Source organism: Crocodylus siamensis, chromosome 15 (assembly GCF_052110815.1).
Source record: "Crocodylus siamensis isolate JL-2025a chromosome 15, ASM5211081v1, whole genome shotgun sequence".
Lineage (NCBI taxonomy): Eukaryota > Metazoa > Chordata > Crocodylia > Crocodylidae > Crocodylus > Crocodylus siamensis.
The window spans coordinates 47,688,547-47,706,834 of NC_143409.1; the positions used below are offsets into that span (position 1 = coordinate 47,688,547).

The 18,288-nt window shown below is 45.9% G+C and overlaps 1 protein-coding gene across 1 annotated transcript; it reads right to left on the reverse strand.

Moving 5' to 3' along the window:
• Positions 1-1,980: 1,980 nt before the first annotated feature.
• LOC149852625 (zinc finger protein RFP-like) lies at positions 1,981-16,179 on the reverse strand. The gene is made up of 7 exons (XM_090028393.1): positions 15,763-16,179; positions 13,347-13,442; positions 10,744-10,974; positions 8,640-8,662; positions 7,296-7,411; positions 6,499-6,573; positions 1,981-2,498 (listed from the first exon to the last, which is right to left on the reverse strand). The coding sequence occupies exons 1-7, from the start codon at positions 16,177-16,179 to the stop codon at positions 1,981-1,983; spliced, it is 1,476 nt and encodes a 491-aa protein (XP_089884519.1).
• Between the last annotated feature and the right edge of the window lie 2,109 nt (positions 16,180-18,288).

Here is an 18,288-nt window from a genome sequence, read left to right on the forward strand (position 1 = left end):
TGCTTCTGTTGCAAGCCTAAACGTGGATAAATTAGTCACTAGCTTCGGGAAGCAGTCTTTGACTCAAAAGGCCATTTTTTAGTAAACCTTTTCTGTTGTATTATTTTCCAGTATAAAACTGGGCACTGATAGGCCTTTTTACACCTATTTAAAGTGCAGTTGGTAGAGAAGTCTCTACTACTGTCTAAAATTAATATAAACATACCTAGAAGCCCTACCCTCAGCAGGGATACTTCAGGCCAGCTCTACTGGCTGCAGCCTTAAAAAGTACAGGCCAGACACCATTTTTTTTTACTGCTAACTGTATTGTTTCATGCCACTGTTAGAAATGGAGTATTGTTACAAATGCACAGCTTGCATCTTGCACCTGATAAGAAAGAAACACTGTCAAGGACTTTTTTCCTTGCCCAGCCTTGCCACAGCTCTTCTTATACTAAATCGCAGACTCTCCCCCAGCTTCTCCCTAGCCTCTCTCATGCAGATTACAGAAGCTGGAATTCAACTGACTGTGTCCTTGAAAGGGGGGGGGGGTTTAAACTCTTGGTGACCTATAGTACTCTCTGAGCATGCTTAATTAGCTGATGCATATTTACCTCTCCGCCCTGCATACTTAAGTAGTTAATTATAATATACATGCGATATATGTAGTGATGTAACCACATGTATGCTCGTATGAAACGGAAGTGAGCTGTAAGAGTTCCTGTTTCTGCACATGTGCCCAGGAGGAAAAAGATAAATACAGCCTGCAAAATTCCTTGGTGGGTTCAGAGTAATCTGAGTTTTTGACTCTGCTCTGACCCTATTTGCAAATACACCTTTTGTGCCATCTAATGAGTGTGTGTCTGTGATTTTAGTGGCCTCCAGAGAAACGAACCGCTTTTAAGCATCACCACAATTAGCCCCAGTGATTTTACTGCATTAAGCACCAAAACTGGGCAGCTCATTCAACGCTGAGGTCTGTTTTTCACGACAGAGTTTCCATCTCTGCAGCTGGGCATCCACTTTGGGGCTAGCACGTGTATGCTGGGGCAGCAGCATGCTTCTGCACAGAAAGGTGCAAGTTCACACTATGACTATCGGTACTTGCACCACTCCAAACCTGGGAATACACCGGTGAAGATGCTCTGGTATGGTCTCCAACAACTGGGCTGAAGTACCCAGGAGACTGCAGTCTTGAGAGTGGCCACAAAGACAGAGCCCAGACTAGCCTCCGTTGGCTACATATGTGGACTGCTCTGGGCCCGAGTACAACATCACAGGCATTGAGCCTCACTGGCATTGGTGTAATGTAAGATGTGATTTTATGATTTCTAGTGGAGTTTGTTTGCCATATATATGCCAAATAAACCATGTGCGTGCGCATGCGCACACACGCGCACACACACACCCCATCCTGTAGGCATATAATGAACGCCCAGATGTAAGACGCAGATGCACACATTCAGACTTGTTTTTCACCATTATTTTATGAAAACCCCCAACTCCCAACACACCTTTGTCTAAAATACAGCCATGTAAGAAGGTGCAATTTTGCCTCTTTTCTGCTTACTTGCCATCAAAGTTACTAAAAATCAGATCATTTCTATTTTCTCCTTCATAAGCCACAAAAGCATTGCAATTCAAGGTCTTTACAGCTCTAAAAATATGAAGTTCATTCATAAAAAAATTTCCAATCATTGTGAGAGTCACAAAAAGGAACATTTTTTGGCTTAAGAAAACACTCAGATATAGAGACTAATTTTCTTCCCCCTGCCCCGCCCAAAAGGTTCCTCTTCTCCATCCCCTACACTCCCCCACAGTATCTTAAGCAGCTTCCAGACTCTGAGAGAAGTAACAAACGGTTTGCCCTTACCCTGATCTAGCCTCATCTCATTCTTCTCTCTTGTTCACAGGGGGCAGAAATGCATTTTTGTCTCCAGGAACACCGAGATGGGATCTCGGAGGCTAGAGGAGGCTATTTAATGGGCTGAACTGGGATACTTACTGGGGACAGAGGTCAAGCCAGGACCCCTTCCCCAGCCAGAACCAGGGGCAGATTCTCTCCCCAGTGAAAGGGGCCGGTGGGAAAGCAAAGATCAGGGCCTCGGTATCAGCATCAAAAAATGACATTTGGCCCCCTTCACAGTCTAGGTAAACTCTGATCTTCTTGGGAAACCAGTTCAAGGCCAAGAAGGTGCAAGGAGAGGCAAGAGCAAAATATAGGCCTCCCCACTGTCCCACGGCCCAGATCCCTTCTTCAGGGTTAAAGTCGATTTCTCTCCTCCAGCTCACAGACTCTCGAGCCACACCAATAGCCCAGGATCCACATTCTCCGACCTCCACCTCCCAGCAGTATCTTCCGGAGGTGAAGACCTCGCAGCCCAGCACACAGTGAACGGGATAAAATCTCTCAGGATTGTAGGCCACAGGTTGCCGTGTGGTTCCTCGTCTCACACTGCTGCGATCCTCAGACACGATGAGGTTGGGATGAGCCGTGTCTGGATCCAGAGTCACCTTCACTAGGAAAAAGAACCAGAGCGTCAGGGGCAGCACTCAGCCTGGGGGAGGCTGGGGCCACCCACACCCGCCCCAGCAGTCCCACGTGTTGGCCGAACACTTCCCCTCCACCACTCCTCTCCCAGAGTTGAGTCACGACTCTGCCATACTAAACCAAGAATTTATTAAAACCCAAAGGACTGCATATTCAGAGTTAATCCCCAGAGGACAATGAATATGCTAAAAGGTCTAAGAACTGGGAGCTGGAAAAAAAACCCCAGGAGTAAGGGTTAGGGGCAGGAGAAGCCCTGAAGAAAGATTTTCTGCATTAGAAAGGAGGCTTGAGAGAGAAAGCCTTTTTAGGCCGGCAGGCAGGCAGGAAGCCATGGGCAGCAAGGGAAGTGGCTGAGCATGTTTTGCTAGCTGCGGGGATCTGGTGGAGCTGAAGGAACAGATCAAGGTTAGTAGAAACCAAACCACAAGTCATCTGCCTTCCTAAACACTGATAAGCATCCAAAGACTTCCCAGAGAGGGGCAAGTTAGATTGGGGCATGCATCTCAGAAGCCTTCTGCTCCCCATTACTGCCCTACATGATTCATTTACACTTTCTTTAAAGAGAAAGCACAAAGGATAAGAGAGATACCGCAGCCGTGATGATCCAGAAATTATGCAAAAGGCAAGGATTTGTTGGGGTGGTATCTTTTACTGAAACAACTACACAACTGGCAAGCTTTCGGATGCAAGGCATTCTTCCTCAGATCAGAGGGAGGTCATCTGAGGAAGAACATCTTGCATTCAAAAGTCTGTCTAACTTGATTCCAACTACATCGTTGGTCCAATAAAAGATACTACCCTAACAATTCTTTAAAGAAAAGAATTGTTGACTTTGTTGGGCAAGCTTGAAAGCATTACATCTGGAAATCCTTGTGGAGAGCTGGTATGTGCGATTCATCAATTGGGGATGGGCTGTATCTTCACAGGAGGGGCAATTATTAGAACTAACTAATTAGAACCATCACTACTCCAAGCTCCCCTAATACTTTGTAGCCATGTACTGGGGGGGAGGGGGGGGGTTGGAGCAGTGATGAACCAGATTTCCCTTATTTCTCATTTTTGGACAGGATAACAGACCTATAAGAAAGTGGCAAAATTATGGTTCATTGGGACTTAGGAGATAAAGCTGATTTAGGTACCAGATATCACCCAACCAGGAGAACAAGCTTGAAATATGTCTAGCATGCCAAATGGGTACTAAGTGCATGATCAGGGAATGCACCTACATAGCTAACTGTGTGTTAGTCAATACATTTTGGAAAACTCTGGACCTGTGTACCTGCGCATCTATCCCCTCCGTCAGCAACTGGATCTCCTGGCTGATGGCAAATAAAGCTCATCTGGTTATATTTACTGTGTTTCTTCACCTGAACCATGTTGAAGTAGGAGCTGAGAGCCCCTTGGGAATGATAACATCAGAAACTCTTTGCAGTGCCTTTCTGTATCAGGAAGGTGTTTGCTCACATCTATCATACCTTCCTGGCAGGGGAAGCACTGTGACCATGTAGGCGGGTGACCCAGGGCGAGGTGTGGATCATTTTGTTTGACCAAATGTTTGCTCAGGGTTGCCCCAGCATGCATGCCCAGGGCAGGCGCTTTTATTTTCCCTTTTTGGGCTTCTGGTGTCTGAGGACACCTGAAGATCCCGATGGCAGTGAGCTGTGCGGAAGCAGCCAGGAGGGCTGCGGCTTCTGGAGAAGTTGAAGCAAGGCGAGCAGCAACAAGACTGAGCAGGAGAGCATAATCTGTCCAATTCTGAATAACAGGCAGCCCAACGCACCCCACGAGCCTCCCCAGTAACATGCCCAGAGAGGAATTCACCAGGAAAGTGCTGCAAGACCTATTACAGGTAAATACGGCTAATTTGTTTTACATGATTTACCTAGAAAGGAGAAGAAAGAAGGGGAAGAGGGCTTATAAGAGATAGAGACCCCCACACTATCCCTAGACATGGAGGAAACCATCAGGCAGCTGAAGGAGCTGGCTAAAAAGGTGGGATCCCAGCCAAACCCAGTAGGGGAGCAAAGCACAGAGGACAGGGAGGCAGAAGAAGGAGCAATGGAGGTGACTAAAGAGACCCCCAAGGCAGGGATCCCGCCCCCGAGGGAGGATGGACACGGAAGAGGAAGGTGAAAACTACAAGCCGCTGACCCCCCAAAATGGGATAACTTTCAAAGTGTTGTGCATGCATGCGCCAGTCCACCCCACAGCAAGGTGAGTTTTTTAGAAAACATGGCCAAAACAATGTTGAGCGGCTGGCCAGTAATAATAGCAGAGGATTTCAACTGCATCATCAGCGAGAGCAACAGAGTCAGCAGCAACCAGAGCTTTCTTGCACAGAAGGCAGCGTGAGCGCCTGACCCATAAGATGCAGGTCTTGCATAGGCGGGCAGTGGCGGGCTGGGATGTGAGGAAGGACATGCAAGAGGCAAAGACCAGGATTGGTGCCTGGTACCGGGAGAAGGCCAGGAAAAAGATCTTCCAGGCCAGGGCCCAATGGGTAGAGGAGTGGTCTGCTTACTTCACCAGGCTAACAATGAGCAAAGGGAAGCTCATAACATGCGTGAAAGATGGCGCAGGAGCAGAGCGCTGGTCGAAGAAGGGCATGCTGAACATGGCAGCCGCCTTCTACCGGGAGCTCTACACCGCATGACTGGAGGACCCGGGGGCCAGGCAGCAGCTGAACCTGGACCTGGACAAAACCTATGACAGTGTCACACCGGTTCCTCTTCAAGAACTTGCAGTGGATGGGCGTCCCTCTGACTTTCACCAGCTGGATAAGGATGCTGTACACAGATGTAAGCAGCTAAGTGCTGGCAAACAGTTTCCTGAGCGAGGAGATTGCAATCAGGGCTGCCCACCCTTCCCGATCCTCTTCATCTGCACCATTGAACCCCTGGGCTCAGTGCATCAGGCAGGACCCTGGGATCCATGGAGTCCAGATCCCTGGGGGAAGTAAGGAACAAGCCAAAGTCCTGGCCTACATAGATGATTTGAACATCCTGTGCAGGAATAAGTGTGCGGTAGAAAGAGTCCTGTGGCACACATGGATTTATGAAGCGGAAGTGGGGGCCAATCTCAATGCGAGCAAAAGCACCTGCCTGGCTGTGGGTGAGCTCGGGGACCTGAAGTCCCTGGGGGTCTTGGGCCCCCGCAAGGTGGTCAAGCTCCTTGAGGTGGAATTTGCCCTGGAGCTGCGTGGAAGGAGGGCCTGGGAGAAGGAGGCCAAGGTGAAGCAGAGGCTGAGTATCTGACCCCCAGGGCCTGAAATTTAGCAGTGGCGTTGTTAAGTGCTGCTGTTCATCCCACTGCCAAATCTGTCCCCTGTGGACAGCCCCCATGGGTCAGATGATGTGGCGTCAGGCTCCAGATCCAGCCTGCTGGGCCTCCCACAGGCTCAGAAATTTGGTAGTAGCCAAATGTGATAGATTAGCCCTCATCCTGCCACCAAATTACCAGTCCCATGAGCGGCCAGCTAATGTGGCTCTGCACCTGACACCCCTGAGCTAGTGTCTGCAGCACTTGTCTAGGAACTAAGACACCCAGATTCTAGGGCAATGACTCTCAACCAGGATGTCACAAGAGAAACAGTGATTTCAAATAAAAAAATATATTGTTAAAAACATCCTGACCTTTTGTGGTCTTTCTGAGTTCTTTGCAACAGAAGAATTACTCTATTATTTTCTTTATTATTTTTCTGTAGTCAAAAAGCAAGCGAAAACTAAAGAACTGGCATTTTTTGAGGGGGACCTTGAGTCTGAAAAGGTTGAAAGCCACTGTGCTAGGCTCTCTTCAGTCAGAGAGGTTGAACCCACAGCTCCTACTTTCTAGCAAAGCTGCAGGGCCCAAGGTATCCTCCAGCCTTCCTGTTGAAGCTAGTCCTCTGGGCATTGAGAGGGAACAATATGTGGGAGCAGAAGGAGCGCAAGAAAGAGGAAGCTTGACTTGGGTGCCCAGTGAAAACTCACCCTTTCTATAGACTGGTTTTGCTCTCCTTTCCAGAGACCTACTCCAGTCTTTCTGCAGTTCTGATAGCAGAGTTTCTGGAGAGAAGGGAGAGAGATGTGATGTTTGCATGCTGCCATGTTCACGACGAGTTTTAACTAGCTGGCACGAGCAATTGCAGGAAACAAAAGCTAATTACGGAAAACAGAGTGAAAGCTGTAGAGATATAACATTTGGCAAAGCAACGAAACCCCTGTGCAAAGCATGTCTGCTTATACTTATCGCTTGGCCCTGAAGAAAAGTATTGCTCAGAATGCCTCTGTGACTGGGATGTGGGAGACAGCATGTTTAAGCTACTGTGGTATGGTAGGTATGGTTATGCTCAGCACCAGCTCTGGTGACATGATGCATTTGGGGTGCAGGATACTATTTCCTTGATAGGACAACAGATCTAAAGCCTACGTACCAGACTGGTGAAGGGAGGAAACAACAGTCTAACAAGACCCAAAGCAGGTTAGAGCACATCGGGCCATGGTGATTAGACCCAGTGTAGTAGAAGGGGGCTGTGACCCCCATTACTTAGAAAAACATGAGTAAGAAAACAGATCACACTCATGCAATTATTGATTCTGAATAATACTTTCCTTAGCCTTGGAAAATCCCCCCATTCCTGTCCCTGGTTGAGGAATTACAACTTAGCATTTTACTTTGACTTCAGTTGTACATGAGCATCTAATCACAAGTAACTGGACAATTCCCATCAGCTCTCAGAGTCACTTGTGCCCATGTCTTTTTCCTAAGCCAGAAGCCTTTTTGGTACCTGTGACTTTCCCCAGGATCTCCTTTACGGCAGTATTTTTCTGGCACCAAAAGTCAAGTTTGTTCTTTAGGTCAGGAGAAGTCACCTCTGGCTGCTGGCATTTCCCTTCTCCACATCTAGGCACAAAAAAAAGGCTGGTCTAATTATGTGCGTTTACAGTACTATTGCACTACTACACCCCTGAGAGGAAACCAGTGTCATCTGATTTCTCATCTGTGCTGCCTTAAACATCTTTAAACGTGGATCAAACAGACATCCTTACCCTTTGTTGCACCACATGAAAAGAAAATCAGTGGTAAAACAAAAGGTAGTAACAGACTCCACCGTTTTATTGTGGCAGACATCTATTACCTTGCGGTGTTTTCCCCACTCAGACATCCCCAGGAGACTGGCTGAGTGAGGAAAACGCTATTTCCCCCACTGCCCCAGACCCACGCCATGGGTTTAAGGCAGCAGGGAAAAGTGTCCCCACTCAGCCAGCTGTGTGGGCCTGGGACAGTGGGGAAAGCAAGGAGATCACATTGTCCCAAAAGTGGAACAAGTGAAACACTTACACCAAAAGTGGAACAAGGCACAACTTATGTTTTTTCACAAGGAAGCAAATCAGTGGTGTGCGACATTGCAGCACCACTGAATCACTCCATTAAGTTAGGTCTATTTTTAATCCGTTTCACGGACAAAGAGCAATGATAGTTTGGCAGTGTCAGCTCAAGCTTCCCTTATAGCGTTTCATTAAGGAGTTTCAATTGTGATCCACTGAGAGTTAAGAAGGGTGGTCAGACCCCCAGTGATAAATCACTGTTTGGCCTCCATGTTTTGCTGGTAGGTAGGGTCCCTCTGGTTCTTCCATTGTAAACTCCTGGCCCTGTGGACCCAGAGCGAGAACTGTTCTCACAGCAGCTCATGCCTCACAGCTCTGCAAAGAACATCCAGGTCTCAGAAGTTTAAATGTACAAGAAAGACTTAAAGCATCAGGAAATCCTGCTCGTGCAAACAGACATGCAGTTGCAGTGTATGAAAGGGGAAAAATTGTGATGTTTACATGAGCCCAGAGACTTCCGTCCACAACTGACCGCAGCCCTACCAAACCAATACTTGAGGTGAAAGGCCATTGCACCATTCCCAGAATCCTGGAGCTGCAGCCAACTTCTGGAGAGAACTGAAAATAACTTAAAGTTTGTAGGAAACACAGAAACCCATTATGCATGAAAAAGGGAGATTTCTACCCAAGACATCACCTTTCCCAACTTTTCAGTTGTTCTCAGGAGGGATTTTTAAAACAAGACGTCCCAACCTATTCCCAGAAAAGCTAAGGGAAAAGAGGGAGTGAGAATAGCCACATACCTGCTCAAGGTGCTTCTGATGTCCTAGAGGGAAGGACAGAAAAAGCAGCTCAGTCCCACATGCCAGACTTTAGTTTCTCCCGTCTTCTGTTGTGTTCTGAGCACTGTGCTAGAGCTACGCAAATTTTCAGAGGTTTCATGTTAATCTCCAAAAAAATATTCAGTTTTGGGGCACTTGAAACCATTCACAACTTTGTCCTAATTCACTGAAGTTTCAGTCAAAATGAAACAAATTTAAGGGGTGGGGGGGAGATGGGACACTGAAGAGGGTGTTTCAGCATTTACCAAATGAAACTTTTTGAATTTTTTTGGTTGGATTCATAAGGTGGATTCATATGGTGACAAACAAAGAACCAGCCAGAGGAAGAGGGGAGATATGCCCCCCACCTAAAGCCACATCTCCTTCCTAGACAATTGCCCAAACCACTGGACTCCTGGCTATTACCTTTGTTCAACTTAGCATTGAAATATTTCAATACTTCCTGGAGCAAGAACTGCTTCATTGTAGATATGGAGAAAGGCCCATTCCAGAATATCCTCTAGCATTATGGAAAGTGTAGTTTCAAAACCCTTCTCCGCACCATGTACTGAAGGGTTTTGAACTAGTCTACCCTCCTGAACAGCATGTGCTGGAGAATTTCATGCATCTCCCTTGCATTGAGTCCAGTGACTTATTTGAATATAGCATCTTCTAGAAAATAATCCAGTCTCAGTCTTCAAGAGATAAGAAATTCCTCCTTTCCCTAGGAGCTTGTTACCCTTTTTGCCACCCCTGCTGAAGCAGTTTTGGTGGTACTTAGTCCCTCCAGTGAAAACACAGTTAAAGTCACACTATAGGCAGGGTATGTTTCCCATCTCTCTTCTGGAAGCTAAAATTAGCCACTCTCTAGTCTGGAAGGGCGTGAGGCATACAGGGCAAGCACACTGCACACAAAGTTATGGCATAACCAACACTATTTTGCACACAACACATTTGTGTGTGCACTTATCTGCATGTGTAAGTGTATAGGGTTTGGGCTGTAGGCACAAAAATTATAAGGAAGCCAACTAAGCCCTATTTCAAATGGACACAAAAAAAAACCCTTTTCATTTAGTCTCCTTGTGGCCAAGATAGTTGGAGAGATTCAGCTCCTACCTCTACCACAGAGTCCCCACGCGACTGTGGCAACAGCTGCATCTCTCTTTCCCTCCATCACCAATTTCCTTGGTTGGATTTTTCAGGGCAGAGGCTGTATCATATATTCAAAATTGCACGTATTTAATTAATCCTGGGTGTTTTTTAGACTACGTCTTTACTGTGGGTCAAATCCATCGGTGTGGATGAACCTCCGCTGGCAGGAAGAGATTTTCTGCCATCAGAGCTAAGCCAGGTCCCCTCCCCAAACCACAGAAACCATGTTTTGTCAGCTAGGGCTGCTTCTGCACCAGTTTTTGGTTGCAGAGTTGCACTGGTTGTGGGTTGTGAGCGCTAGCTCTTCACTGTTTGCTGACAGCTGTGCTGGCAGCTTGTATGCAAAGGCTCTCAGTCAAGCCAGGTAGATATTAATTTAGCTGCAATTTATTCCTTATGAAATTAGGTACAGTTAGCATAAGATGACCAAAGCAGTAGCATTTCTGCTGTGCTCTTGTGCAGAGTTATCAAAGCTAACTTAAAACTTAAACTAGTATAACAGGGACTAGAGCAGAACTATATAATACATATATAATATTACACACACAAACATGAATATACACATTAAATCTGCCTATGTCCTTAGACCAACACAGTTGCAACAACCGTTAAACACAGACACACACACAAGCAGTACAAAGCACCATGAAGCCCTGAAGTCACATGCGTCAGTTGTTACTGAAACATATACTCTTTGATGTAGGCACCAATAATGTTATTGCTGTTATGCAGGGTACTAGCTGAGCTCGGAGCTGTAGGGTTGCACCTTAGAGGCTGGATAAGGGAGAATTCTTTCCAGATGTCAAGATGTGGGGAAAGGGAACGTGACCGTGGTAACATACCATCATGCGGCTAAAGTAGGGGATGGGTCTTTTGTGGATGCCTCAAGTAACAGTTCAGGAAGGGCTCCGGGATCTCTCCCCCCCAGTCTTACCTGCAGGAGATCACTTGCTGTCTGCTGGCATTTCCCCTCCATCTCCCTGGTCAATTCACCAAGCCGGGAAAACTCCTCTGAGATTTTAGTGATATATTCCTTCTGCTTCTTCACAACCTCCTTGTCCAGCTCTTCCATCCGGACCAATAGGAGTCGCTCTTGCTCATCCAGCAACTGGCACAGTTGCTGAAATTCAGACACAATCTTTTGCTTTTCACCATTTCTCTTTTCCTTCCACGAGCAAACACAAAGAGTGAAAGAGTGAGTCTGCAGCCTGAAGAGACCCACAGCATAGTCTATAAAACCCTGATGGCACAAGGGGGGACTAGTCCTCACAGCTTCTAATGTTCAACATCGTTCCTTGGAAATCTCCTTTATGGATGACAGAGAATTTTTCCTAGATGTCCCTGGAGACTGCCTACTGCCCCTCATGGCAGAAATATCATGGGGGCAAAGTCTGAAACCCAGAACACCATTCCTACCAGGAAACTACGGGTGCATCTACACACGCATTAGTTGATGCGCATTAAATCTAGTACCTCCGGGCAATTATACACATTTTTTTTTTGTCCTGTGACATGCCGGAGATCCACCACTTTGGAAGAGACTCGATTAATCAAGTCTGCTCCGCATGCGAGCTAATGCACACCACGCTGCACTGCATGCAGTTGTATAAGTGGCGCGCAGAAAATGATGGTGATGTGCTTTTGAACTAAGCACTTCTAATGTGTTTTAGTTCCAAAGTGCGCCACCACCACTTTCTCAGCACTGACATGCATTTTGCCACTTACACAACTGTACATGTCACAGCACCAGGTGATTTTCCAAGTGTCCGGGGCTGCGGTGCTTGCATATGTAAAACTGCCCTCCATTATGAGGTACTAGGAGACTGTGCATTAGCCTGTCTTAATGCACATTAACTAAAAAGCAAGCTTTTTACAAGTGACGCTTAATGCACCTTAGCTTATTTTAATGCATATTAAGTAAAAAGCACAGTTTAAGTTAAGTTTTAATACACATTAAAATATGCTAATACACATTAAAATGCATGTATAGACACACCCACATTCACTCGCTGCAGGTCGCACTCCTGGCTACAAACATTTTCTGTCTCTTAGCTGCACAGAGGGCCAGCTTCAAGTATAAGTGTGGAGGGCAGGCTTGCCAGCAACTAGCTCAACCTACTGGCTTCAGCACTTTGCCAAGAAGCAGGAAATGAAGGTTCAAACCTCATCTGGGTGAGAGGGGACTTGCACCTTGGTTTCCCATCCCCTGCTTAAATGCTGTAAGCATTAGGTGACTGAGTTAATGCAGGAAAGCTAGACTGCTCCAGTATCAAGCAGTTGCTAATTGTGACTAATATTTCTAGGAATCCCCACACCTGCCTGAAGGAAATAGGGTCATCACAGGGCACAAAGAGAAGAGCAGGTTCCTATGAGCAAAAAGACCTAGGGACTTGTGCAGGGCATGGGAAGTAGGATCTACAATTGGCATAAGTGGCCCTAAGTGGCACTTGTCTCGCTCAAGTGAGCTGCATAAGTGCTACTTGCCAACAAAAAGGAGCTGGGTTTGGGACAGTGTCGTGTCTCCATGAGAACTCAATGGTGGGACCCCAAATGAACATTAGTTATCTGCATTGCAAGCAGCACATACTTTTTTGGTTGCAAAGACACTTTTATTCACTACCATGTGCTCCAAATCAACATGAAGTATCTTGGAAGGAGGCAAAACCCCGTGGTCAGTAACTGTGGATGTATCAAGGAGTTTGTTTTAGATAGTTAGGCCTTATCCCTAAGAGATCGTCATACAGACAGGGACAGAGGGAACAGCTATGCTGGCTGCCTCCCTGCATACAGGTAGACTTCTGGCAGCAGCGAGCACCTCTCAAGTACCTTTGCAATGTAGCAAGGCAAAGGAATTTGGGATGGCAGCCCTGTCCTGTTGTTTTCACAATGCAGGGCAGGCCATGCTCCCCACATCTGCTCTCCTTCACAGTTGCTGAGCACAGATCTGTTCATTTGTGTGCAGCTGTCACAAAGATCTTTACTCTAAGCTTAAGCTGAAAACTTCCATCTCACAGCTTAGCCAATGCTGTCCAAATGGCAGCCTTTGAGGGCAGTTAACATGCAGCCTACAGGCCCTGGGGGCTACCTCTCCAGCTGCCATGCAGTGAAGGAGAGCAGGGGAGTTGCACAGTGCTTGAAAAGCTTGTGTGGCAGGAGGCTGTGTGCTGACACTGCAGCCAGTGTGGCTGGGGGACCATGTGTTGCTGTTGCAGCCTGCCTATGTCGGAAGAGTAACCCTCACAGCATGTGGTTTGTGAGGTGTATGGCCTCAATCTGCATCAAGGCTGGGCAACCCTGGCTTAGCTTATTCATGCCTGTCATCTCAGAAACCGCAGTGAATCACAAAAAAATTAACACCTGCAGAAAACCCAAGTATGCACATATAGGAAATACTTACAGAGTCATACACACAGAGTCCCAGAGAGCCAGCCATAGGCATAGAGAGGATGGGAATAAAGAAAACCGATTGTCCTGCTCACTACCATGAGATGCCCCACTGATCCCCACTCATTCCTAGTTAATACTGAAGACACTTACCAGGTACTCCTGGATTTTTCTCTCTTCAGCCAGTTTCAATCCCAGGAGTTTTTCTTTCTCTTTCTTCCTCTTCTGCAATAAGTTCTGGATTTGTCCCTAAATGAACAAAAATGCTTTATGTTGGGTTCTTTTCTGGCAGGCAAGGAGCTAGGTGGGTGGACCTCTTCCCATGAGCATGGATACAACATAGAATCATAGATAAAGAGGGTTGGAAGAGACCTCAGGAGGTAATCTGCTCAAAGCAGGACCAACCCCAACTAGAGCATCCCAGCCAATGCTTTGTCTAGCTAGGTCTTAAAAACCTCCAAGGATGGAGATTTCAGAACTAGGGTGGCCATCATAGAGGACAGTCCAGTTGTCTTCTGTTCTCTGTTGATACGAAACCCAATGCCTTCATGTCCTCTATTTGTCTCTTGAAGAGAAAAATAGAGGACACGAAGGCATCAGGTTTCGTATCAATAGAGGACAGAGTAGCAGAAAGCTGGAATATCCTCCATGATGGCCACCCAATCCACCACCTCTCTAGGTAACCTGTTCCAGTGAGGTTTTCCCTAATATCTAAGCTAATCTTCCCTTGCTGCAACTTGAGACCATTGCTCCTTGAGACTAGTCATGAATTAAATATTTGCTGGCACACCTCTACCAGCAGGAGGCAGCCAGGTACCTGTGCAGAGCCCCTTGACAAAAGTACTTCACCAGTAATTCATATGAACTCTTTCACTAAGCAGTCATTTAGACAGCAGTCAGTCTGCTCAATGCACCGTCACAACGGACTGTGCACAAGCACTGCCCGGCCTCTGGGTAGTCCAGATGATTTGGTCCTAAGAAGGGCATTAATGCCTTACTGGAATTGAAGGGAATAACACAGACAAAACGGGGTTAATTTTGCACGGTACAAAGGGTGTACACCCATGAGGAAATCCCTAGTATATGGGGGAAATTGCTGGTGACATGGGCCAACAAAAAGTCTGCCATCCCTATCACAGCATCCTGCACTATACTTGTTCTCAGCTGCTATAATTACAGGCAGAATCTGAGTGCAATCTAGAAGAGTCCCTGGAGTTGGGGACCATGTAGGCCCCTGGGGGAGCGGAGACCAAAAGGAGGTGGAAAGATATTGTATGGCCACTTCTACCCTCCTTCTCAGTGTTCAGCTCTGCTAGGATGGAGAGGATCTGTCTCCGTTTGGTTTAATATACAAAAATGGAGAGACCCTGAAGGTCGTATTTCAGATGGAGGGAACTGTGGGAACCTCCTGCTCCAAGTCTGCTGTTGACCTACCCCAAGTTTATTTCCATCTTTATAGACTGCAATGTCTTCAGGGTAGGGACCTACATGCATAATAACACAACACAGACTTGCTTGCTCTAATTATTCATGCTAGGAAATCATGAGGAATTCACTTGACCTCATCAGCATGGGTATGATGCCAACATCCCTTTAATGCAGGCAAGCCAGTAGGGGCAAAGCAGGGCCCTCAGCTACTGGAGCAAGCATTGGAGCCAAGTGTATGGTATTGCAAGAGGCTGGTTCCACTATGCTCTGCCCTTCCTGCCACACATTAAACCCTTTCTGGGAGCTACAGGGACCGCAGGGCAGTGGGATTTGCAGCTGACACCTCAATGAGATGCAAAAGGCAGGTATTTGATTTATTAATTATTTTGCACATACTTGTCTTCGGGAACTAGACCCCTAAGTATTAGCCAGGGGGCTTGTTCTCCTCTCATCTTAGTTCAGCCATGCTCCTTGCATCAGGAACGCAAATGCCTCACCTGGCAATTCCTGGGCTGTCAGGGATGCAGTGTGAACAGCTTTAGGGTTGTTAGTTGTAGCCACGTTAGTCTAAGGACATAAGACGACAAGGTTCTTGTGGCAGATGTGATATCTTTTCTTAGACCAACTAAATCATTGGAAAAATTGTTCTTTGCAAGCTTTCCAGGACAAACACCCTTCTTCTGGCATAGGGCGAGTCTGCTGGAGTTTGATGTGCTCTCCCGGGTAAAATAGAAGCCAAAATGCAAACAATTTTTCCAGCAATTTAGTTGGTCTAATAAAAGATACCACATTTATCCCAAGAACCTTGTCTATGTGAACAGCTTCTTTTTGGTTGCAGCACTAACCCACTTCACTTCAGCACCGCTAGTGGAAAGGGTATCTTCCAACTAGTTCCCCGACAGCAAAGGCTACACCAGAGAAAGGACTTTGGGCTTGTATAATTGTGTCTACACTGGCAGAGTGATGTCATTTGCGCCTATGCTATTTTTCCATGCTCCTTCCTAATCACTGTAGCTAAGTTGGACAGAGAGTTAACTGTAGACCCAGGCTCAGAGATATTCCAGTTCCCCAGGGAAGAAAGGGCATACACCACACTAAGGGAAAAGAAATCAAATCTTTCAGGAGCAGGAATATTTCCTACTTTGTATTTCTGGGCAGCCTCCTCCACAAGAAGCATGGTGTGAGACTTGTGCTCCGGGGATCTCTCACAAACTACACACACAGCTTTGCCATCCTCTTCACAGAATAGATCCAGGCTTTTCTGGTGGCTCAAACACAGCTTCCTTTTTCCTCCTTTTATACTCAATTGTTTGATTTTCTCTAGGATATTTGCCAGGTCCCAGTTTGGCCGGAGATGGCTTTTCCAAAAGCAGGTCCGACAGCTAGGACACAACAAGGGCATATAGTCACCCTCTGCCATTTGCTCACAGTACTGAGTGATACAGGCACGACAGAAGTTGTGCCCACACTCTGTGCTCACTGGGTCTGTGAAATACTCCAAGCAGATAGGGCATTTGGTTTCCTCTTGAATATCCCATTCGGGAGTTGCCGATGCCATGGCTGCTGAGATCTCTGGAATGACAGACCTGACGAGGAAAGAGACAAGGTATGGTGGGGTTGGGCTAGGAGAAGAAAGAAACAAAAATGAAGGCTGGAAACAAAATCTAGAATGGCAAGACAAAGGAAGGGTGTCCCTCACTGGAGGGCAGCAGCATGTCAAAAAGTGTTGCCTATTTGGCTCCTTCTTGTTTTACAATAAAAATCCCGTAAATTATCTCTGTTCCGCTGCAAAGCGCCTCCCTGATCATTAACGTTCAGGCTGCCACAGTCCTCAGCTTGGGTGTCTGGTAGAAGCCCTTGGGATCCAAGGAAGCAGTAGCTCAAGGGCACTGGAGGCTCTAGGGCCTCCGTAGAGGGCAGACCCTGGGGACCTCAAGATTTCAGGAAGCTTTCTGTACTCATTCTCTGGGCAAGTTGGAATAAACTTCTGCAGTTGCGCCCTGGAGCCTGGGGCAGTGAGATTTCCACAGGATATTTTGATGACGTAATATAATGGAGGATTTTGTTGGCTCAATAGAACAGTGGAAACATTTAATAACAAGGCCATTTAAATCATGATTTCGGTCATTTCTATGTTTTAAACCATTGCTTTAAATCAGATCGAGGCTTGATAAAGTTTGTGAAATTCTGTGCCGCTACAAATTTAAACTAAACTGTGTGATGAACAAGATTATTAATGCTCTGTGTGTACATTTTCTTGCAGGGGAGTAGGGGTATAAAGCTTATTTACTTTTTAGAAGACTACTGTAGGCACAGAACGAAATCATGGCATTAAACGCCCATCCTGCAAATATGCAAACAGGAGAACTTTTTACGCAAGAAGAGTTATACTACTCTTGCCAAAGTAATAATTTGTGGCAGAGGAGAAAGATGAAGTATTATGAAAAACGTTTCTATTTGGGCATACAATCTATCCTGTTGAAATAATCATGTATGTCTAAGCACAACTTAGACATCTAACAAAGGTATTGTCAATTTTTTCATGCTCCTGGACTGATATTTTTAAACATAGGACCTTAATTTCCTAAACCTGTTTTAGGAACCCATTGGGATGGGATGTTCAAAACACCCGAGTGATTCAATTCTAGAACATGAATCCTATTGAATTCAAGCATTGGAGAACAGCCTGGTGAAAGCACGTCAGCTCTCCCCACTTGTGGAAGTTCAGTCAATGGGAAGGTGCTGTTGGTTGCAAATACAGCAGCGCCGGTTTGCTGACCAGTTTTGTGTTTGAGTTTGTGTAAGTATTTTGATGAAGCCCTGGTCATCTCTCTATGGCAATAAAAATGTTGACTGAGAAGCTTCTTAGGAAAAAAAACCCAAAAACCACCTCCGTGTAAAATATGAAATTCTAATAGGAAACTAAAAAAGAAAAGAATTTAAAAAAAAAAAAAAATCTATCAGTCTTTAAAAATCTAAAGTAGGTAGAAAATAAAGGAACAACAGGTAAAAATTCTCATTTAAATCTGAATCTGAAAATTGCCTTTTCTTTTCCTTTTTATTATGAGTCAGTAAATATTCTTAAGTTAGGTCTTCTGTCCACAGGCAAGTCCCCTGATTGTGATGCCCCTGAGCTAGTTTATACTCAGCCCTGTTCAGTGAAACCTGCCCCAGTGTCTTCCAGTTCCTTAGGAGGCTGTAAATTTGTTTTCAGTGTATGGCATAGGGGCAGTTTTAGGACTGGGGCAGGCTCTGGAGGGAGGTAGACTTCTTCCCCTAGGAGGAATACACCTCTTTCCCCCTCCTCAGTATGGACAAAACCAGACGTCATTTTACATTGTAAAATCTTACAGTGCTCTCCCTGTAATTGATCTGATTCCTATATTACATAATCAACCATAGACTATAATAATGGATGGAAATAAAAGCAGCCATTCAATTATGCATAACAAGAAGCAGTAACACATGGTAGGGATCACTGTATATGGTATATCATTTCTTATAATATATGCATTTCTTAAATAATGTATTCTTGCACTGCATTGACTATAGCAGTGCATGAAAACACAGGGCTCTAAATATGGTCAGTCTGACCTAAAATACTAGATAAGGAGACAGATTCAGAGATGCAGGTACCTCCCAGGAAAATAGGTGACAATTTTCGAAT

What these genes read in the sequence shown, in the direction of transcription:
- LOC149852625 (XM_090028393.1), bottom strand. Translation starts at nt 16,179, where the DNA reads ATGGCATCGGCAACTCCCGAATGGGATATTCAAGAGGAAACCAAATGC. An exon ending in CAGCAAGTGATCTCCTGCAG is followed by an intron (nt 8,663 to 10,743) that starts GTAAGACTGGGG and finishes CCTTCCCTCTAG; the next exon opens with GACATCAGAAGCACCTTGAG. An exon ending in ATCAGAAGCACCTTGAGCAG is followed by an intron (nt 7,412 to 8,639) that starts GTATGTGGCTAT and finishes TTTTGTGCCTAG; the next exon opens with ATGTGGAGAAGGGAAATGCC.